Here is a 24,499-nt window from a genome sequence, read left to right as displayed (position 1 = left end):
ATTAGGAACATTTTCATTGTGTATTGTAAAGTAGGGTTATTTCAGTGTTGCATGCCAGAATTCCCCCCCCCCACTTTAAGCATAGGAAAATTTATTGAGGAATAGGAATAGCTCTAGAGAGACAGGAGGGGTCCTTAATGGGTTGCCCAGAAGTTTCTTTTACCACTTAGAACTTAATATGAAATAGGGGGAGGGAACAGACTATAAATTCAAACTATTTACAAAGCATCTATGATGCTCCCTGACAGCCCTCTGACTATATGATATTTCTGTGATATCCCTATGTAACACTTCTTGTTTGAACTTTTGGTCTCTGAACTGTGTTTCTTGGTGTACTGAAGTGATTTATGATTCATGAGGTCAAAAGTCAGGCAGGATTCTCAGCATAAGCTAGTAAGGGCAATGGTGGTTGATTTATTGTCAGTGAATTTTCCTCTTGCTTACAATTTTTTCTTTGCCACCTTTTTGATATAATTGTCAGAGTAATTTATTTCTTTATAGCAATTGAATTGGCTTTCCTTAAAGTAACAATCTCAGAGATCCAGCAAGGCATTTTATAACTTACCCAAAGAATCCATGTGGTGTCACATCTATCACATGTTGTTGGTGAATACAGTGACTGTCCTCAAAGATTTTAGAAGAATTTTCCAGTTTTGAAAGTCTTGAGATCTTTGACATATTTCTGAAGAAGTCTAATCAAGAAATAAAAAGAAAGGCATGTATTGCCAGCAGCCCCAATGTCTTATTTATAATTTCTAAATCTGTGTGACTCTAGTAATAGGATATTAAGAATTACATCATGCTAATGAATTTGCAAGTGTTTGTGAAATCAAGTCATACAGAAAAAACAACTGACAGAATCTAACAGCAGTGACAACAGACGGAAAAGGAAATAGAAAAGGCCCAGTTGTGTGTCTAATACAGAGATCTAACCCATAATTAACAGCCTTTTCACACAAGGTTGTTGGAGGGCAGTGGCAGCTGTTGGGTTTTCTTCACTTTGAAAAACTATCAAATCAACAAGCAGAAGAAATAAACCACGTGCGCCCTTCTCTTCAGCATGATAGAAGGAAGAACGGTGCCATAACTTCCCAGTTGCCTTAAGTGTAGGAATCCTAGCGGTTTATTCTGCCTGTCATCTTTGCAAGCCTGTGGCTACTAAGAGTGGGGAAAAAGACTAAAGAGAAGAGGAGCAACTCAAAAGAAGCACAAACCTGATACGAAATGCAAAATCAACATTGAAGACAGGGCAAGATAAAATAATTATAGCATAAGATATGGGAAAATGATTCAGAATACTGGGACCAAAAGTGATAGGCTGTGAGGAGAATTGCTCTTGAGGAAGAATCAGATTCAGAAAAAAAGGGCTAGTTCCCCTTAGCAGTAGGGCAGTCAAGCAAAAGAAAACAATTTTAAAAATTAAGGATGCTGCCAAAACAAAAAGGAAACCAAGAAACAACTCCGTTCATTCCTCCTTCAAAACATCAGTCCACAGAAAACTAATGATTATAAAAGATTTTTCTATGCATGAAGCAAACCTCTAAACAGAACCGGAAATAATAAAATACTGTAATACTCTAAACTGAATTAATTGCAAGCAAACATTTGGGAATTTATTAGGATTCTCTAGAGGAACCAAATTAATATGTATGTATAATTACAAAAGGGGATTAGATAGGCTTACGGAATCAGAGGCTGGCCACCTCCACAGTGGCCATCTGCACACTACAGAGGAACCAGAAAGTGTTCAGATGGAGACGCCGGGAGCCTCAGAGCAAGAGGCACCCGTGGAGCAGCCCCATCCTGCGGCTGAATGTCTGAAAGCTGCCTTGAGAGTCACTGGTGAGGGAAGTCCGTGGCACAGGAAGCGGGAGTCTGATGTCCACAGGCAATTGCAGCCGCAAGACCATACCTGCTCGAGAAGACTCGAGCTTGAAAGTGCCAGCTGGCCATCTCCTTCCACTTCTGCTCATCTGGGCTCCTAACCTGTTGGATGGCACTGTCCCCATTCAGAGCTGGTCTCCGTGCTTCAGTTTGCTTAACTTTGTGCTAGTTGGCTCTGGAAACACTCTGATAGTTACACTCCGGGTATGTTTCGCTTAGTTCCTAGGCATCTCTCAGTCCAGGTAAGTAGACAGTCAAGATTGACCATCACAGGGGATATGAAAGAAAACCAAAATTTTGAATGAGATGTGGGAAACCACTTACCCAGGTCACTCTCCTTGACTCTCCTTGAAAAGAGTGACTATCTTCATTTTGGATAAACTTGGCCCTATCTCCATGTATTGCTAAGTCCAGAGCTGGCTAGGTTATTTCTTTGTCTCTTCAATTGGCTTTAAGCAATGCAAATTGGGCTGGCTGAGGAGCTGATGTGTAATCTCTAAAGCAAAGTGATAGGTTAGTCTTACCCCGCCTAGTAACACCCCCCCCCCCCCAATATGTGGTCAAGCGGGATGGAGAGCCATCCTGTGCTCTGTTGGCTGGGACTGAGTCTCAGGAAAGTCTGTGACTTCCCAGGGCGAGTAGGACTGTGCATCAGCACTGAAGCACCGGCCCCAAATTATTAGATAAGTACATCAGGTGTGTTACACACATTGCTGTCTCTGCATTGCTTGCCCTGTGATGATCACAGAGGTGATCCCAGACCTCCTACCTAGCCCAGCTCGCAGTAGTCATGGCAGTCACGTATTTTCTGCCACTCTCATGTCACTCATTTCTGAGCCACTCCCCTCAGGGACAATTAATAAAACCTGTGTTGGGCTCTGGGCAAGGCCTTTGTCCTGGTGAACCATCATCTTGGCTGGACTTAGCAGCCAGGCTCCCCTCAGTGTCTTTCTTCTTGCCCATGGCTTGCACTGGAAGTGGTAGATTAGAATTGCAATCACTTCTCCTTAGGATTACAATTATAAACCTTCCTGGACTAGGATGAAGTCTGGAAAGGGTTCTCTATATGTAATGAAATATACAAAGAATGGATAAGAAAACAAGATGAAATGTAATGGGGATCAATAAAGAGAAAATTCATGTGAAAAAATGGAGAATAAGTTATCAATGACTCGGAAGTAGAGTAAGAAAATACAGGAGATTTCAAGAAAACAATCAAAAAGAAAAAAATTGCCAAGGAACAAGTTACTGAAATGCAAGATGTTATAGGGGATATATATATATTTCAGGTTAAACATGCATAATCTGAAAATCGGAAATTTGAAGTGCTCCAAAATGCAAATTTTTTGAGCACTAACACAATACCGCAGCTGGAAAATCCTGCCCCTGACATGGTATGTGCGTGGCGGGGGGTGGGGGGGGGTCACTGTCAAATGCAGAAAATTATTTAAAATACCGTTTAAAATAGCTTTTAGGCAATGTGTTTAAGGTACCTGTATAAATGAAACAAATAATTTTCATATTTAGAATTGGCTCCCATCTATAATATTTATATGCAGATATTTCAGAATCTGAAAATGTCCCAAAGCTAAAGTACTAGTACCAAGCATTTCAGATGAGTTATTCAGTTTACACTTCCAGACCCCCAAGGGAAACAATCAAAACAATGTCACTTAAGTGTTATAGAAGTAATACTTAAAATATAACCCAAGAAAAATTTAGACATAAAATAGGACCTGCAGGGGGTTTCCAGGATGACGGTGTGAGAAGTGCTACTGCTCCCCAGTGAAGATGGGGACAATTCTAAAACAGCAGCTCCTAAAGTCTCAGGAAATGGTCTCAAGTACATGTGGTAGACACAGAAACATTTCTTAGGAAAACCCGTTACAATTTTTAAGAACAATGAGAATCTACGCTATTTGTAACTGAACAGTCCTTTCCTTCCTTTTCCTGCTCAAGCAGACGGAGTCACGCCAGCCTGTGCAGCTGGGAACACGGGGCCTCCCCCGGCCCCATAGTCCAGGTACTCTGCACAGCTCTTCACCTCTTTCGAGCAAAACTTTTGTATTTATCTTACAGTGACTGGGCTGTGTGATTTCAAGAAAGCAGAAATTACTGACTGAGATGAAATGTTTAAATTTAGGTGTGAAGGATTTATGAATTTGGAACGCATGTGAAGCAGTCTCATTACCTCATAATGCTAAAGTTCAGAGGTTCTGTCAATATTTAACATAGCAGTGTATTTATGCCCAATTTTCCTAGTAGGTTATGCTAAAGTAAGCGGTTCACTAAAAGTTAGTGTAAGGACTCCTTGACAGATGGATGGTTTGTGTCTCTTAGAAAGACCAAAAGGGTTTTTAACAGTTTGTTGCATGCCATTGTAGACTAAAACTGTGCAGGGGACTTTAAATACATTTTCTTATTTAAGTATCACAATTACATACCATAACAATCCACTGTTAAAGAAAATGGATTTTAAAGAGAATTCAGTGACCTTGCCTTTTGTTGCAGATAGATATTAAAGGGTAGAAATAATTTTGAAATCAGGTCTGTCTGGCTCCAAAGTTGACACAAATATTTAATTTTAAAATGTTTAACTTCTTAATTTGTATGCATTATACACAACAAATAGATTGTACAAAATCGAGTTACAGAGAGTGACATGGGGAAGTCAGTTTCTGGGTCAGTTATGCTCTGCAATCACTCAGTTTCTCCCCCCACAGCAGTTACCAGTGGTTTCCCAAGATACACTATGTATAATCAGATTCACTTGCTAAAGCCAGTTTTAAAAAATCAAAATGAATAAAACAAAATATATGCACTGTTCTTCACCTTTTAAATACTTATCAATGTATCTTAGAGATTATTCCATGTCAGATATCTCTAACTGCCTCAGTTTTAAATATTTCTTGTTAGGGATACAGTGTCTGTGTAACTTTTTTTTTTTTTTGGTGGTGGTGTTAGGGATGGAACCCAGAGCCACTCTCTGCTGCACCTGCCATCCTTTTTATTATTAGTGTTTTGTTTTGTTTTGAGGCAGGGTCTCCCAAGTAGCTGAGATTACAGGCAGGTGCCATCACACTCTACTAGATACATAGTATTTTAATATGTGTTTGTATTAATATCAGTTTTACAAAACATTGAATTGTAGTGTTGTATTTTCATACACGCATATAACATGTTGATCATTTTCATGTCCCATTTTTCCCTCTTTTCCATCCTCTCCTTCATCCCTTGTTTTCTTCCTCTTGTCTGATCCTTGTCTTCCTTTGTTTTTGTTTTTAAAATTCCACATACTAGGGAAAATGTGATACTTTCTGAGTCTGGCTTACTATGCTTAACGTGATGATTTCCATCTGTATTCATTTTCCTGCACATGACACGATTTTATTCTTTAAGTCCAAATAATACTTTGTTGTGTATATATACTACATTTTATGTATCCATTCATTGATGGATGAACACTTAGGCCACTTCCATGTCTTGGTATTTTGAATTTGTACCAGAATATGTTTATTGTGTAATCCCTGGGGATCTAGTTCTAATCTTCTAATGCTGACTTTAATTTAGTGTTCTAGGGAGTGGTATAACTGGGTCATATGTTGTATTTTTAGTTCTTTGAGGGACTTCCATATGAATTTCCATAGTGGTTGTTCTACATTCTCACCAGAGGTGAAGAAGGGTTCCTTTTTCCACCTGTGTCCTTGATACTATTTATTTCTTTGGTTTATTTTGTATTCTTGATGATAGCTGTTCTGTCTGGTGTAAGATGGAATCTCAGTGTATTTTGATTTACATTTCTCTGATGGCTCCATGTACTTGTTGGTCATTTGACTACTCTTGAAGTGTTCAGTCCATTTTTCCATTTATTGATTGGGCTATTCGATTTTCTGGTGTTGTTTTTTGAGTTCTTTGTACATCTTGGATATTAATCATTCATTGGAGGAGTAGCTAGGAGAGACTTTTCTACTGCTCTAGGCTGTCTCTTCTTTATTCTGCTCATTGTTTTCCTTGTGGTGCAGAAACTTTTTAATTTGATGTCATATTTATTGATTCTTGCTATTATTTCCTTTGCCGTTGGAGTCCTATATAAAAAGACTTTCTCTGTGCCTATTCAGCTGTTTACTGTTTCCTTCTAGAAGTTTCACAGTTTCAGCTCTTTCAAGTGTTTGATTGAATTAATGGGGAGTTAGTTCCAGTCTTCTACCATGTGAAAATCCAGTTTTCCCAGCAGCATTTGTTAAAGAGGTTGTCTTTTATCTAACATATGTTTTTGGCTCCTTTGTTAAGACTTAAATAGTTGCCAGGCATGGTGGAGTATACCTGTGATTCTAGCACTTAGGAGGTTGAGGCAGACAGATCGTGAGTTCAAGGCCAGCCTGTGCTACATAGTTCAAGGCCAGCTTCCACTGAATAGCGAGAGCCTGTCTCAAAGAAAAAAAATCAGATGACTATAGTTGTATGGTTTTCTGTGTTGTATTGGTTCACGTGTCTTTTTGTAGCAATACCATGCTGTTTTCATTACTGTGGTTCTGTTATACGATATGAAATTGAGTATTGTGTCCCTTTAGTTCTGGTCTTCTTACTCAGGATTGATCATTCAAATTCTAGTCACAAAATTGAAGCAGTATGTACTGCAATCAGCAATATATGACTATTTCTGTCACCAACAGAATTATGGATCTTTGGCTTTCATGTGAATTTTAGCACCATTTTTTTCTACTTCTGTGAAGAGTGTCACTGGAATTTTGATGGGGATTACATTGAATGTGTAGATTGCTTTCAGTAATATGGGCATTTTAACAATATTAATTCTGATGAGCTATGAACATGGAAGGTCTTTCCATCTTCTAAAGTCTTCAGTGTTCTGTAAGTTTCATTGTGGAGATCTTTTACGACTTGATTATGTTGGTTCCTAGGATACTTACTTATTTATGAAACTTTGGGATCGGAATTATTTTCCTGATTATTTTCACAGCAAGAGTGTCACTGGTGTATAGAAAAGCATCAGTTTTTAAATGCTGATTTTGCATCCTGGGTACACTTGTCCCTTAAGTTGTTAAGTAACGTTGCAGTGATTTTTGTTTGTGAAATATTTCTGAGTTTATCAGTAAAAATTAAAGATGAGTCTGAGAGTATATGAAGAAGATCTTTCAACTTCTAGCTACAGAATTGAAGTAATATAACTGCAATCAGCAATATATGACTATTTCTGTCACCCACACAGAGCAATAAAATCCTTGGGCCTTTGTCAAATTTATAGTAAGATGAAAATGGTACTCTTATCACAGGTGGGGCTGGACATTTTCTAATGGGATTATGATTTGCATCCTGCTGGACTATACAAATTCTAAATAGAAATATTTGTCTTTTCTGTGGTGAGTTGCAAATAATCTTTGTTGTCTTTTTTCTGTGTTTAGAGTTATTTATAATTGTAAACTTTACTCCTGCAAAACAAGAGGAAAATCTGTTTAAATTCCTGTTTAAAATTTTCACTGTTTTCAATTTGCCTAATTTCTTTTGCTACAAGTTGTAGGGTTCTTAGATTATTTTATACATTGTATGTAGTACCTTAACTATTTGTAGACTTAATAGTTTTTCATGAAATTACAAACTATTAATGAGAACAGATTTTGAATTGAAATAAACATTTTAGAATCTTTGAAGCAAACAAATACATAGGAAATTAATGTAGGCAGGCATATGGACAGCAAAAAAATGGAGCATGTTTGTGAAGGAGAGTCAGGGGAGATTAACACTAGAGAAAGGAAGGAGAATGGACGCTCTGTAGGTCTGGTGGTATTCTGCTTCACAGTACGCACACTTAGTCGCTGACAGTTCGGGGCGATGATAGGGACCACTTAGGGTTGCTGTTCGCGGTTTTTCCAGATGTATCTGTAGAACAGGTTAGAGGACTGAGAAAGTTTTGAAATTTAAAATTTCTTTTGTTTAAGTATAAAAGTATCAGACTTTATAGGCTAGAGAAGAAATCAGTATATTTAGATTTCAGGTCAAGATATAAAGGTCAGGTTGTGGTAATGATATAGGCAATTAAATTTTTTGTGTGTGTTTTCTTAGGTTTTTGGTACCAGAAATTGAACTCAGGACCTCATGCTTGCTAGGCAGGCTCTGTGCCACTGAGCTATCCCCTCATCACACAGCTAAATTAAAAAAAAAACAAAAAAAAAACCCCAAAAAAACAACTATCCTGTAGATTTCAGCTGTATCTAAATGTGATATATACATAGATTTTTACTTTCAACCACTTAACTATAACTAGTAAACTAAATGTTAAAAGTGTCATGGAAAGTCCATTTGCTTCATGATTTGTATAAGGAAATGCTTATGCCATTTGTGCCTACCTAATTCATGTTTTTTGGTTTCTGTGGATCGTATTAATTAGACCTGAGTGGCAGAACAGTCTGAAACTTTTAGAAAACATAAAAAATAATATAGCAATTTAAAAGCCGTCCAAATCATATATTAAACTGAACTTCTGTCTAGCATGACCTCATGATTTCCATTGAAATTGGAATGTAATATAAAATTTCCATTTCTGCAATGTAATATAAAATTAGGAAAGACACAAGTTGTGTTATATTGAGAATATTCAGAATGAGATTAGAGATAAGTCACCAGGAACTGCCTTGCCTCCGATGAATACTTTTTAAGAGTAGGAAAATGTACTGGTGAGAAGGAATAGGGGATGGGAATAGCTCATGAGAGACAGGAGAGGTCCCAAGTGGGCTGCCAACAAGCCCACTCTCAAAGTAAGTTTTGCAGAGCAAAGTCATGAGAAGGGTTACAAGGTGGGTCAAAATTATGATCAACCAGTGATGAATGTTTTTTAGCCCTCTCAGTTTTTAAAGTGCACAGACTGTGGGAAAGTTCAGATGGTCCTCTTCCATTGGATAATTAGAACTGACAAGAGGCTTTTCACAGCTGCAGGCTCCCAGCATATAAACTGGCTGGCAAAAGACTTAAGCATTTTTTGATCAAAGTTAATTTAGGAAAATGACTGGAATTTTATTTTACATGCCTTTGTGCTCTCATAAACATTTTTTGGTAAAGATCATGAGTAAGAACAAGTCAGTTAAAAATTTTTTGTACCTTATCAGTACAATATAGAGACTGGATTATAACGTGTAGGCTATTAAGCATGGAAGTGCTGTGCTGCAGGGACTGTATGTGTATTGGGAGAAAGTCTGGCCTGTGTGTTCAGATTTTCAGTTATATCCAGCTTTCATTCATGCATTTGTAAATGTTAGTACTGTCATGTATTCCCTAGCAGTGGAATGTTCTGATGCATGTGTCATTAGCTGATTTTATCATGTGAACATCATCAAGTATGCTAAAATGGCTACAGAAACCACTAGGCAAGATAATCGTATAGGACCACTGTCATGCAACACATGACTGCAAATTTATGTAAATATGTCATTGCTCACATAGATTTTGGAATTACTTAGTTCATTAAAGTCACCTTAATTTTATTTACTATTAAACACAAAGAAAAAATATTTTGTTGTTTGAAATATTTGTAACACCAAACTTTATCTCCTTTGAGAAGAAAAACTCCTTTTCCTATTCATCTTCTTCCTACTTGAAATGGGACATTCACTAAAAGCAGAAGGCAGCCACAAATGTCTTTGATGCTTTCCGTTTTGGTAGCCAGCTTTCTTAATTTAAAAAGATTTCATGTTGTTTTCCTACCCCACAACTCAGAAGAATAAGACAAGTATACTGCTAGATTAGAGGAGACTGCCACAGACTTTGTACCAGTTAGTACTCCACTGCTGTCACTTTCTTTGGATGGTTTAGTATTATTACCCATTAGAATAAGGTGTCTCATCATCCAAAGTAACTACTGCTTGACCCTCCTGGACTGGCTTTCTACCCACTGTATTTGAAGTTGATCTGTGACTCTTGAGTGGGACTTTCAGCTGAGCATTTCTGGCTCCTTGCTAACTGTACTGTAACTGTTACTCTCACAACACACTTGTAACTGCCCATGTTCAGGGAATTGATTAGTTTATGGACCCCTGTCCTTCCTAAATCACAGCAGGTCTCATAGCAGCCTGCTTCCCTGCTTGCCCCATTTGTCACTAAACAGCTGAAGACCAGTGAAAGTGCTTGACTCATTGTAACAGTGACGTAGTCATCCCATCACAGGATGGGAACACCAGTACAGGGTGTCTCACCTCCTGTCAATAGGAGTGTTTCTCGGAGCCAGTGTGACTAGAGGGATAGAATCTGTCTGGAGGCTCTGGGAAAGATTGCCCTCTTCAATAAGAAAAGCATTGATGAAGGACCCGTGGTGCTCCCTTTCCTACTTCTGGACACTATTACGAGAGCACATGATGCTGGGAGCTTCTGTACCCTTTGTGGGTCTAAAAGGAAGATCAAGAAAATGACAAGCAGAAATGTGAGATCCTGGCTTGGGAGCCACCCTCAGGGCTGGGCTTCGGTGAGAAACTTTAACCTGAACTTTGCAGATGCAGACTTCTCCATTAGCATCCTGTTATTTGTACCCCCAAGCACCCTGCTATAATTTGCTTCCCAAAGGAAATTATCCACGGATTGATTCACTCATTCAGTGGATTTTATTAAATGCTTATCATGGACCAAAATTTTCATGAAAACCATCAAATGAAATACAGTAGACAGAGAGCATATTAAACATTTAGTTCTTTTGAAAATTCACAAACATATCCCTGCTTATCTTTGTACACGTTACAGGTTTTATGTTAGCAATTTCTACTGGTATTTGAAAATTAAGTTCTTGTAAAGCCAAAGTTATTTGTCTGAGGTGAATTTTTTCTTTTCTTTCTTTCTTTCTTTTTTTTTTTTTTTTGAGGGCTGTTGGGGCCAGCGAGGAGGCAACATTGCAAAGAAAGGGTCAGTTCAGTTAAATTATTTGTCAGAATTATGCTTCTTTGTAGTATTATGTTGAGATCTCAGTAATGTTTCAGGATGGCTCTGAGATCTAAGTGACTGAACTGAAGCTTTTGTTCCAAATGTATTTGCTGACTTTTGAACAAAAATAGTGCTTGAGCTTCACGGAAGTCTGCAGTTCCCTTTGTGGGGAGGAAAAGCTCTGGCTTTAAGGTTGTCCCATCAATCACGAACTGAAGTTAGTACAGTTGGTTACCTGTAAAATGGGCTGTCCTGCTGATACCTCATTGAGATGTGTGTTGCCTTAGGCTATTAGGAATCCCAGAAGTGAAGTAGGAAGCATATTTTGCTTCTGAGATTACTTAAAGTCTAAGATCTTAGGTCTGCTGAAAATTAAGGAATTCCTTTGCCTGTCAGTAATTGTATTCTAAAGTGATCTAAAAGGTACACTTTTGTAAAAGGATGCTTGCTTCTTAAATTACCCTGTTAATTTAAAAAGCAAGCACTAAAAGATGTGGCATAAGCTTTAGGGGTTTTAGTATTCCTTGTATTTAATTGCAAAGAACAACTGAAATAAGTCCTACAGTGAGAAGTTTGGAGACAGGTTTGAAATGACAGTGATAGTAAAAAGGTAAGAGGTGTGGCTCCCCTGTACGTACAGTGTCTCTCAACTTAATTTATAATAGACAGTTTGACTCCAGGCCCTTCAGTTGTCCTTTCTCTTGTGGCTAAGTATCTGAATTGTGGTAGCATTTTAAAAGAGAAAGACATCATTACAATTCTTGGTGTGGTGGGGGAGAGGAATTAGTTCTTTTTTATTTACTGTATACGTCATTTAAAAAGCTATGTGGCTTTTTTCCACCCTCTTTATTTATCACCATAATAAATCTTACAGAAAATATTTTGCTTATGCTTTAAGTCAGATGTTTTTGCACCATTGTGCAAGAAATACCATATAGGGATATTGTCTTGGTTACTGTTTTCTCCTTGCTGGGACAAACCTAACACCCAAAATGAAGGAAGGAAAGGTTTATTTAGCTCATTGTTTGTGGAGGTTTCAGCTGGCTCCAAGGCAGGGTGGCATGGCACTGGGGCAACACTCAAGGCAGCAGCCAGAGCCAAAGGGGGAAGACAAGCCTCTTCTCCCTGACACTGTGTGCAGCCCTCTCCCCACCCCAGGCAGGTATAGGGCTCCCAAAACTTGCCCTCCTTTGCACAGGATGAGGATATTTACAGAGTAAGAACCCTGGCTCCCTGCTGAAGCTCTCAGTTAAATGCCTTAAGCTGATGGAATGTAGCAACCATAACAGGTATTTTGTAGCGAATAATTAAAAATGTTGTTTCACAGTGAAAACAGCCTGGCTCCCAAACTGTATCTGAGAAATGTAACTGACAATCCTCAATTATTTTGTCTTTCTGGTTTTTTGTTTTGTTTTTGAGACAGGGTCTTACTAAGTAGTTCAGTCCAGCCTTTAAGTCACTGAGTGCTCAGGGTGGCCTCAAACTCTCAAATCCTCCTGCCTCAGCTCCTCAGTGCTGATGTATAGGTACGTTTTATCATGCTCAGCTGTATAACCTTCTAATTGAAGTCAAGTTACGTGGCATAGTAAGTGAATCCAAGTAAAAATATTTTGGTCTTGATTTTAGAATGGAAGGTGACATTTTTGGGTAATTTTTACCAAGTGTAATTTTATATCAACAGTAGCTGTTCTGAAATAAACTTTTTATATGGAATAATTTTAGATTTATTGGAAGTTTATAAAAATATAGAAAATATTCCTATTTTTGATTTATATGTAGTAATACATTTGTTAAAACAAGATTAATATATTGTTACTATAAGTAAATAATACACTTGGATTTTTTTCAGTTTTCTCATTAATATCCTTTTACTGTTCTAGAAGCCCAGTAAATACACACTTATAATCATTGTATCTCTTTACTTTTTCTTCTATTTTGTGACAGTCTACCTTGTTTTTTCATAGTGATTTTGAAGAGTGCTGGTTCAACCAGAATATATGTCAATGTGAGTTTGTGTGATTTTTTATTAGATGGGGGTTATGAGTTTGGAGGGCAGATATCACCCAGGTGAAGCGCTCTTCTCCCCGTTACCAGAGAGGTTCATGGTATCAGTGTGATTTGTCACTGGTGACTTTAACCTTGATAACCGGGGAGGGTGGCATCTGCTAGGTTTCTCCACCATAGAGTTACTGTTTTTTCCTTTACATGCTGCTTGCTAAGAACACATACTCAAGGGCTGGAGTTAAGCTCCACCTCCTAAAGTAGGGAATATCTCTGTTATTTGTCCCTTCTCCCTGTTCATTCATTTAGTCACTGAATTATGCCAGTGTGGACTCATCAGTGTTTAGTTCAGTTTTGGTTTATAACCTCGTCCTGGCAGTTGGGTTACTGCTGCGGAAATTGCTTCTTCCAGTTTTTGTTCTTGAAAGTGGGCTTTTATGTCCCTTTGATGTACCCTCCCCCTGTCTTTTTCTCTTTTGCTCATTTTGTAGCAGTGCAAGATTATCCAGACTCGTCTTGTATTCTCCTTGCCCCAGTCCTAGACTCAGCATTTCTCCAAGAACCTTATTTCTTCTTCTTGAAGAATATTAGAAATTAAAACCTGCACACTGACTGTTCTCTGAATTATCTCTTGCTGCTTATACCACAGATGGAGTATCTCACATGGCGCAAATTAGTGTATTGTAGTTGTGGAAGTCAGAAGACTGATGTGGATCCCATTGGGCTGAATCTTAGGTGTTCTTGGGACTGATTCTTTCTGCAGGCTCTGTAATGGCTGTTTCCTCGCTTTTCGCAGCTTCTGGTGGTCAACCATATCCCTTTCCATCTTCCAGCACAGCAATGGTTTGCTGAGTCTTTTTATACCTTGTAACTCTGATACTGAGTTGTTAGCCTCCCTCTTGTACTTTTAAGGACCTTTGTGATTACAATGGTCCCACTAGAATTATCAGCGTAATCCCCTTATCTCAAGTTCAGGTGAGGGCCAGGGATGTAGTTCAGTGGCGCTGTGCCTGCCTGACAAGTGCAAGGCCCTGAGTTCAGTTCCTGGTACCAGAATAGAAAATAGAAAATCTAAAAATTAGGTTGGCTGGCAACCTTATTTGCTTTTTGCTCTGTTACTTTATGTATTCACAGTTCAGGGAATTAGGATGTGGATATCTTGAAAGGCGTGATTACCGTAGCATATACTAGTCGCTACTAGGATATCTTAGTTTAGGAATTGGTTTTGCAACAGTAACAGATATTTTATATGGTAGATTCTTGAGATTATTGGGTCAAATAGCAAATCTCAAAGTATGAAAATAAGTTTTGGTTCTACAATAGTGTAAACCTCCATATTATAATCACATCCAAGACCCATCTTGCCATCTAAATGCTTGTCCTCAAAATCAAGCAAGAATTTCTGTAATCTTCAGGTAGATGATAATCTTTGCCTTTGTGAAGTGTGGTGAAATTTGCAGGAAGGATGCTTTAAATCCATTTCGTTGTTGTTGTGTTTTTTGTATCGGAGATCGAACTCATGACCTTGCACTTGCCAGGCAGACACTTACGGCACTGAGCTAAATCCCAAGCCTTAATCCATTTTTATGTGTCTGTGGTTTTTCAAGTTTGAAATTATAGTTACAATTAAATTTGCTTTAGAATAGTAATCATGTGCCCATACTTTGATACATCATATTTTTAGCTCAGCCACATGTGAAACATAATAATGCAGGCAAACCACAGCAGGATTACTGTAAGAAAAAGGCCATAAAATTGCCGTCACCCAGTATTTTTTAAACCCCAAAGACTTCATGGCAATTAATCATCTTAGAAGAAGGGTGTGGAGAGCTTTACCTAACTATAATGTGATTTCAGGGAAACTGGAGCTTCCTGACTTTATCTGTGAAGCATTTGGCACCCTAATAGAAGTTGAAAATCTCAGAACTGTAACTACTTTTTAAATATTTTCTGGAATTATTTGTGTAGCTACTGTATTTATACACAAGTACACATTCAATAAAATAGTATTTTCTCATGATCTTTGTGATAGAATGTTTTCACATAGAATTTTGATCTGTTCATACTGCTATTCATTTTCATTCAGTAGAGGCCTCTAGCAGTGTTCCTTGGCTGCATTCACATCCTCTCTCAACACTGAGCATCATGGAGAAGGGAGCTTCTCTTCCACATTACTTTTTGCTTCCAGCATCATATTCAGTGTCATAGCAGATACTAAATTAATGTGAAAAGCAGCAATAAATTTTAATCTATCACTGAGGTGCAGTTTTTAGAGCACTAGAGAAGTAGTATGAATTATGATTCCCTTTACTATATCCTGTCTACTCTAAAATTAAAAAAGAAAAAGTGTCCTTTTATTGAGAAAGAGTCCATAATAGTACAAATACATGTATTCAGATAAGTAGTTTTTCAAGTCTGACATCTGATTAAAAGGAATATACATCAAGGAACTAGGCCTGGAACTAGGGTTTGGACCATGGAAAATGTTCAAAGCTTATTCACATCTACTTTGAGAAGATAATGCTGAAATCGGAAGTGGGATGTTAGAAACAAGATAGTAATGTGAAGCTTTCCAGTATCCAGTAAACCTGCCAGACACCCCGACCTTGCCTGAGAAATTGGGGCTAAACATAGCAAGTCCTACAATGGAAAAGTGTGAAAAAGACAATTTTTTTAAGACAAATTAATTTAAATTTTATGCAAGTTATACTGTAATTAGTTCATGAAAGTGTGAAATAAAGGTAGTAAAAATGTGTTTTGATGATCTCATTTAAATCTGAATATTGCTTTGAACACACATAAAATATGCATTGATGACAATGAAAAAGGAGAAAAGAAGCTCTGCATGGTTTTCCTGGGGAAAAAATAGAAATATTTGAGTTAATGGAAGTAAAAAAGATTTAAAAGCATTGGTGATATGTAAATGGAACATAAGCCAAAGACTTAAGAGGAATGAATCATTAGGTCTTCAGTGAAAAGGTCCAAGAAGCAGAATGATTCAGCCATTTTATCTCTCAATCTGAAGCGTTTGGAAAATACAGATTATTAGAAAAATATTACAAAAACCTCCATGAATATTTCTTCCACTTGCAGTCCTCAGGGAAAGTTATTCTCACACAGGATAAGAAATGCATTCTACTTGTGATGATCATTCTGTCTAGAATATATTTCCTTTGCTAATATGAAGACGTACCAACAGAAAAGGTCTGCTAGTATTTAAAGAGGAGGCGGGGGTCTAATCTCTGAGATACACATCTCGGTAGAGAATTTAAAGTACATGTCGTTAATATCCATAGAGGGATTCAGTTGTAGAGGGACCGTTTAATATTTCAGTAAATTAAAACATGGCTTTAGGATCAGACTCTGTGTTTGAAACCTGAATTTAGCACTTATTAGATGTTTGAATCTCAATGTCCCGGAGTTCCTCATCTAGAGGGTAGGGATAATAATTTTTACCTAATTTTTAAAGTTGTCCTGGTTGTCAGCTGAATTAATGAATCATGCATAGAATAGTACTAGGCATATAGTAAGCATTTTTATTATAATTACACTCTTCACTCAGAAAAAGTGGCTGGCTGATATGAAAAAGAATAAATTGGAAATCATGCAAATAAAAATAAGTGTTGAAATAAACGCAGTTGTAGTGCTGGAGATACAGCTCAGCAGCATAGTGCCTGCCTGGCGGGTGCGAGGGTCCTGAGTTTCATCCCCAGGACCACCACCACCAAGGAAAAGAAAAGGAGAGGAAGAACAAATGCAGGTATTAGGACAAACACAGCTAAAGGTCAGATTCAGGAGTTGTGTGGTCAAGCAAAGGGATTTTCCTTTAAAACAATATCAAATGAAAAGAAAAGTATGAGAAGATATCTACACCTGTTTTCATCTAATAGGAGCTCTAGTCAGAAAATACGAGAGAATGAGAAGGAAAACTGATTTTCTCTAATAATGGAAAGAATATTCACAATTTTTAAAAGGTCTCATATATTGTAGATTTGGCAACTGCTAAGCAGAATTAATGAAAAAAATCCATACCTAGGCTCACTCTAGTAAAATTCTGTAAAAACAAATATTAAAAAAATAAAATAAATCCAAAGCTTCCAAAAGGGTTATCTACATAGATCAGATTGATACTAGACTTCTTACCAGTTATGTTACATGATAGATTTTAAATTCTGATCAGAAATGATTTGGAACCTCAGTTCTGTTTTTAGCCAAATTAGCTTCCAAGATTGAGAACAAAGCAAATATATTTGGCAATGCAAAGACAAAAGTATCTTTTCAAAGAAATCCTTTGAAGACGAAGGGGAACACAAGAATCAGTGATAAGCAAAGCTGCCAGCAAAACTTAAGATCCAGTCCAAATAATCAGAATCATTTCTGTGAAATTTAAGGAATGATAATAGCAGTCTGAGAAATGATGGGGTAATGTCTACAAATTTTTTAAGAAGAGTTGTACCTAGTAGGAAAGCGTAAATTTCTGCTGTCAATACTGTTTCCATTTTTAACAACTTAAATGAAAGGCTTCAGGAGGCTCTTGACAGACTTGAAGGCACACATTCTTCCCTGCCAGCTGAAACGGTGAGTGTGTTGTCAAGGTGTGTGTGCATGGAAGTGGGGACACAGCTCCACAGACTGGTGGACTTGTGGAAACCGAAGCCGGCTCTTGTGAATTAAAATCAGCTTCAGGTGACCCGCTCAGCAGGAAGAGTTCTTAAGGTTCACTAAAGTCTGTGTCATTACCTTCCTCCACTGCCTCTGCTTTCTGTGCTGCTTGTTCTCCCCACCGTCGTGGGGAGCACTTCTGAGCGTGCACAGACATTTGGTTGGCCTGCAGAGTTGCTGCATCTGGCCCAGTGTTCTCATGCTTCATGGGCGGTGGCACAGACCGTGGATTGGCTGCCTTGCGCTGGCACCTCCTGGTCTTTCTAGACACTGTGGTCAGAGGAAGCCGGCAGTCATCTGCTAGAAGGCTCATCGAGGGCTGCCTCATCAGCAGCAAGGCAGACTCACCCTAGAGACAGGCATGGTCCCCACAGGGGCTATTCTGGTGAACATGGCACGTAGTCTCTGCACACTTTGCCTTTTCTTTAAAACCTAAAGTGACTGGCATTGAAAGTAGCAGTCACATTTAAAGACTGAGTAGTACAGAAAAGGAAATATCCGAGAATGCTTACCTGACCTGAGAAATGGTCTTTGCTCACTGCTTTGTAAGCCGCACAATAGTCTTGTCTGTTTTTTTTTTTTTTTTTTTTTTTTTTGGTAGGTAGCTTGGCTGAAAGATCTGTTCAGTCAGGGTTGTTAAAATCTTGGACATGGTAGGATAGACATCAGGGAAGGTTTTAGTCCTGATATTTTATTAGCTATTTTTGGCTTGAAAAGTAGTTTTTAGACAACCAAACCCCTTTAAAAGTATTCTGTGATACCTGTGTTACTTATTTAAAGCCCAAGATTGATACTGAACTTATGGCATATCATAGAACGCTTATTTTTACCTTTTCTTGTGTATTTTTTTTCCTCACAGGGTCTTGCTATGTAGTGTTGGCTGGGCTTGAACTCACTAATGTAGCTCAGACTGGCCTCAAACCCAAGGCCAGCCTCCTGGCTCAGTTTCTTGAGTGCTGAGACTATAAATGTGCTCCACCAACCCACCTAAAATTTATAGCAAATAATTTAATAGTAATGTCATCAGACCTGAAAAATTATATTTAGTAATATATGAATATTATTAATTAAATTGTATGCAAATGTTTGTTAAATTCATTGTAGGTTGGGCCATGCAGGCTGCTGCCTATATCTTCATTCATAGGAAGTGGAAGGATGACAAGAACCACTTTGAAGACATGATTGATTATTTTTGTGATATTGGTGAACCACTTCAGCTCCTCATATTCCCAGAAGGGACTGATCTCACAGGTAATGTAGACTGGGCTTGGGGCACAGACTTGAAAACGTAGAGGAACCTAGAAGTTAGCTACTGTTAAATGAAGTAACTGAGTAGCAGCCAGACCGCTGTACCGCCCGTCAGGTCGCTCCATTAATCAGTAGCACGCCAGGACCCAGGACTCATCGTTTCCAGCCCACTGACTTTATTACAGTCAGCCACCATCGTCATCTTTATTCATGCTTGCTTTCCTACACTTGCTATTTTGAGCCTCAGAGTATGTTTCAAAATAGCCTTTTATCTTCATATAAGCAGAGTTTTAAAATTATCTTTTAAGTAGTTTTTCCTTACTTGTTCTGTGTATTCTCTTGTCCTTTTCCAGGGTATTTATTTGTCCTTTAGTTCCCTTTCTCCTCAGCTTTTTCCTTATAAGAAAAACAATCTGAATGTTACTCATGTCAGTTTTGTTGATTTAAATGCATGTGGAGCTTTCTCCTTTGCTTACTGTGGGTAGGAAAGGCTTCGGCATATCTGTAATATAGAACAGCTCTCCTCGTTTATGCGGAACTACATTCGTCTCTGCCAGGCTTTGAAATAGTGAGTGTATGGTGAGGTACGCATGGCATTAGGAGAGGCGACTTCTCGAGAAAAATCACTTGTCACTGAGTTGTGAGGCACACTTAGACTTTTGTACTTTCCGCATATCAAACTGAGTGAAAAAGAATTTTCAGTTATTTAGAATATAGGTCATTTTATTTCAATCTGGATGTAAAATGAGTAAAATCAGAACTTGCCTGGTTGAGGGCTGGGATGGATGGGTTTGAGAGGGATTTAGTTTAGACAGGAAGGAGTTACAACTTCAAGAAAGAAACAACAGAATTTAAGAAAAATCCAGTAGGCGAAGGTCTGCTTTCTGAAAGTAAACAGCCAGAGCAGAGTAGAGTGGAACTGAGAGAAGGTGCTTGGAACTGTCTTCCAGATCTTTGGTACTAAGTCCAGAAGCGCAACTCTTGAAATTTAAGAAAAGAGAACACATAAGTGGACATGCTAATTTATACTGTGGATATAATAACGGATGGAACGCATTACCCCCAATAGAGTTCAAAAGAAAAAATACAAATTTCACAAATACTTAAGTGGTGACAAGCCATTGTAGGTTAATGAGGGAAATTAAGGTATCTGGAGAACTTTTACAGTATATGGCAATAAAGAAATTTTTGCCTCATCTGTTAGAGATGGAACTGAGCTATGTAACCATGGCAATTCTTATGTACTAGAGAAGTTCCTGAAATAAATGCTTACTATGTAGTATATGTTTGCTTCTATACTTAAAATTCTAAAAATAGTTGGGTCAAAGAAGATAATATGAAGAATAATATCGCCTTTTAAGCTTGAAAATATATCACAATGAGTGTAAGTTGATTTCCATAATTAAACTATCTTTTGGAAATTATATCATACTTAAATTTTATAATACTTAGAATATATAATACAATCATTTATAACCTTGGTACTTGGCTGCTTTGAAACATTTTGCTCTAGGACTCATTGTTTAGTACTCTACTTGTAAGCTACAATTTGTCAGTGTTCCTGGTTTCCTATCCTTCCCAACCAAAGCAGTTCATTTGGTCATTTTTGGTATTCTTTATACTCCTGGAACCAACAGGTGCCGAACTACCAGGGTACCAAAATTTGGATATTAACTTCCTTTGCTAAATAGAGTTTAAAAAGCTATTTACTAAAATAATAGCTTGATTTATATTTCTGAATGCAAAATGTATATTAAAGAATAGCAACCATGTGACTTATTTAATCAAATAAAAGCAAATGGAAAAGGTCACATATTGTTGGTCCTTTGGACCATTAATGGCAATATGTTCAGACAGTGGACCTTCAGTCTATAAACTATATTTAAAGCACATCTTCATTCTGTATTTTTTCTCAGGTTTCTTTTGTAGGTGATGAAATTTACATTCATGTACTTATGTCTGCAGTCCATCCCTATCATGTGATACTTTTATAAAATGGTGTTTGGAAAGGCTACACTATTTGCCATTAGAGAAAACAGTTTCTGAAGCTTTACAAAGTGTTTTTTGTTGTTTTTTCACATAATTACTAAGGTGATTAAATAATAGAACCAATTAAATATACGGAGAAAAGTTGAGCTTTGTTTTAGTGAAGTGACTTTTGAGATGATGGATGCCTGCAAGTTCAGAATCTTTAGGGCGGGCCAGCAGGCCTGAGCCCTGGGGAAGTTACAGTTTGAATCCAGAGTGGGTCTAGAGACGGAAGTCCTTCCTTGCTGGGGAGGGCTGAAATCCGGAATAACATTGGACCAAATCCCTGAGTATTGTGGCCTTGTCAAGTTGATACATAAAACTAACTGTCACAATTCTTATTCTTTACTTTTGAGTTCCATTTCTCTGATTTATAAAGGAAGATGGTTCTAAATTTTAATAATTGTATACAGTTTAATAGCTTTATACATAAAACATCATCTAATAAATACGTCTGGAGCTTGATATACAAGCAAAACCTTTTCATTTAAACATATATGAGGAAAGAAATAATAAACTGGTAAGTTGAAATATATACAACTATTGTAAGTTCTATGAGAAAAAATAAAACAGAATAAAGAGAAAAAAACAGAAGGTTGTAGGGTGCTGTTTGATAGACAGTGGGTAGGGCATGCTGCTGTGTTAAATTTGGGTTTAAGGAAGAACTGAATGAACAAAGTGAGACCTATGGGACTGCATGGGTGAGAGGGCCCCCGGGGAAAAGAAAGAGCAGCTGCCCCGGCCTGCCTGCGTAAGGGCAGTGCGGCCCAGGTGCCCTGAGCAGCGGTGCTGGATGGGCGTCACAGGGAGTGAGAACCCAGGCAGGAGGCTGCGGTCAGGAAGGGTGATGCTGCTGCAGGTAGGCAGAGCAGCAGGTCTGGGGTGGGCAGATTAGGGGTGGTGGAGGGACAGTCTCTGTTTCTACTCCCACATCATGACTGCGCGTTCTGGAACTATGCATAGCTGTATCCACACGCACAGAAGAACTCAGTGTTGTCTTCAGTATGCCCAGTGTTTCTGACGGGAGCAGACTAGTGAGTAGTCAGTTCCTCCTCAGCTTTCGGTGCTTTTGGGATCCCTAATCTCACCGAGTCCTGTCAGCTGCCCATAATAGAGATACCATTTTGTATTCTCATCCCAGGAGACTCCCGAATAAATGCTAGGGCAATTTATTATTAACCATGTGTCATGGTTGGGGCCTTTTTCATTTGGAGGAGATCTGCAGGTTTTTAACTCAACTCCTCTATTATAACACCTTCTTAAGAGTGTTCTTTGGATATTTTCATAATGTGGCATGCATCTGTGGTGTTTGGAAGCTGCAAAACTCAGTGATCTTAAATTTACTCCTAGGAAACCTGTGTTTATTTAGATATTTTCCTTGTGCTTGGAATAAATCTATAAATTTCATAGTGTAGCTGACGATTGCAGATTTTACATCTGCTGTCATCAGAAGCATTTCATGATCTCTCCCAGCAGTGGAAGCCACATTTCTGAACACTTTATTTTTTCCAAATGTATTTGCTGAATAATGGGTTTGGTTCTTCTTGGAACTTGTAAAGTTACCTCATGGAATGGAAAAAGAAGCTTTTGCCAGCAATTGGAACATCTCCTTGACTCCTGTGTTCAGCCAAACCACGTGCAGATGTTTGTCCCTGATGTGCTAATCATGCACCCCTCTGTTGTGCAGTGCTTTGGGTTAGTGACATCAGCCTGCTCTGAGCCTGGGCAGGGAGAGCTTGCACTGAAGACTTAAATCACTGAGTCACAAAACAGTGTGAATCTGCTATAGTTGAGTGCTCACGATTTCTTCTAGATGTCTAGATATTTCAATTTCTCAGTATACTGTATGCAGTAATTTTATTTTAAAAAAATACATGTCTTATCTCTCAATTTATGGTTTCTAATAGTCTGATTTTTTTTTCTTTTTAGAAAATAGCAAGGCTAGAAGTAATGATTTTGCTGAAAAGAATGGACTTCAAAAGTATGAGTATGTCATACATCCAAGAACTACAGGCTTTACTTTTGTGGTAGACCGTTTAAGAGAAGGTAGGCACCCACCTCAAAATGTGCTTTTTTTGGTAATGAAAGTGGTAAACATTTCTAAATACGGTTCTTTACTCTGATTTCCACCAATCTGTTTTTTGTATAGTGATTACATACGTAACAAATAATCATCTTCATCTAATAATTGCTACACTGTCATAAATCTGTCTGTACCTTGAGCCATTATGTAAGAGAAGATTTAAAGTTCTTGCTTATTTCCCTAACAGCATTAAGATACAAAGCATAACCTACCACAGTGAGGCTTCTTTACAGTTTTATACCTATGATTTTAAAGAGATGTGTATTGATGATCTAAAAATCACATTGCTGTGGTAAACCAGAATTGTTGCCTTACTAGTTTGGCTTAGTTGAAACTCTGTAGTCCCTGATAATACGGCCTGGACTTGAGGGCTTACCGTTCATATTGGCAGCGAGCAGTGAGTGCCTGTCTCACCACAGAAGCTCCTCTCATGGAGGAAGTAGTTCCTCTCACCTCGGAGTAAACTGGCCAGGAATCCAGACATAAAAGTGGTGGTGCTGGCTTTTTTTTTTAATTTTTTTTTATTTTGGCATCTAACTTAGACTCATCCTTCTCACTCAATAAAATGGTTTAAAGTGCTTCTGACACAGAACACATGTTGTCTACCAAATTTCTCTGTAAATCATAACTCTGAAATGCATCCTTTGCTCATAAAGTTCTTCCTAAATGTTAGCAGAATAATTGAGAGATTATTGTTTAGGAGATAGACTAGGTCTAAAAGTCTGAAATGCAAAGCCAGAGCAGAAATTGAAGGGGATAAACCACATTAAAGTTATTGGAATACAGTTTAACTGAATAGCATGCATTCTTTCCACAGTAGCTTGTTGCTTCCTGTATTGATAGCATGAGTTTTGTGAACAAAATCCCTAAATCCTAAAGCACCTGTGTAACAATAGTGAGATAGCGATGGGGCAGAATGGAGAGAAAATTCCTCTTACATGATAGAGGAGAGGAGCTTGAAGGCACAAGGTCAGAGAACCCTTGTTGAAAAGCAATCCAAAAATTGGTGGAGTCCCAGAGAGCTTTCTGATGTTTCGGCCTCTGAGTTCTGCCTGAAGATAAGTAGTGGAAAGGAGTTTGTGCTGAAACAAATGACGATTGTAATTAGTGTTTAGGTGGAATCCTGGAGACTACATATTAAATTACCGTAAAGTAGTTTCTTTACTATTCACGCTTGTTACTGCCCTCTATCAGGCAAATAGTACAAATGGACAAATGAGATATTTAAACATCAAGAAGTTAAGGATAAAGTTGTATCAGGAAATACTGTATAAGAGAAATTACAAAGCAAGGAAACTAATTGTTATGTGTCTTTGCGGTATTTTGCAGCATGATTGAGAGCACTTGGGAAACACACTTGCACTTATTTTAAAGTGTAACACCAGTTACTGGCATTATACAAATATGTTGTTTCTGTAATAACTGTAGAAAGTTTACCTTCAGTATTTGATTTCCACCATTCGTGTATTTGCTTTATACTACTAGATCATTATTCTGCCAATAGAAGGGACTCAGTCAGTCAGTATTACCTACACTGAATGTTTTAAAATTTGTCTAAAAAAGACATGTGCAGCCTACTGTGTTCTCAAAACATTGTATATTATTACACTGATGGATGTCTGTCCGTCATGGGTGCTTTATTTCATGTGTACCTATGACCACAGACCCTATGAAAAA

General features: G+C 38.0%; 1 protein-coding gene across 8 annotated transcripts in view; it reads left to right on the top strand.

Moving 5' to 3' along the window:
• Lclat1 (lysocardiolipin acyltransferase 1) overlaps positions 1-24,499 on the top strand; it is a 171,201-nt gene that overhangs the window by 80,675 nt on the left and 66,027 nt on the right. For all 8 annotated transcript variants that reach the window (XM_063230340.1, XM_003473009.5, XM_063230338.1 and 5 more), the window contains 2 exons: positions 18,568-18,714; positions 22,669-22,785. In XM_063230340.1, coding sequence (XP_063086410.1) covers positions 18,568-18,714; positions 22,669-22,785 — 264 coding nt within the window. The remainder of the gene's footprint in view (positions 1-18,567; positions 18,715-22,668; positions 22,786-24,499) is intronic.

This window comes from Cavia porcellus, unplaced genomic scaffold (assembly GCF_034190915.1).
Source record: "Cavia porcellus strain 051 isolate PalLab524CR breed Dunkin Hartley unplaced genomic scaffold, mCavPor4.1 scaffold_1, whole genome shotgun sequence".
Lineage (NCBI taxonomy): Eukaryota > Metazoa > Chordata > Mammalia > Rodentia > Caviidae > Cavia > Cavia porcellus.
This window is presented reverse-complemented; position numbering and strand designations above follow the sequence as displayed.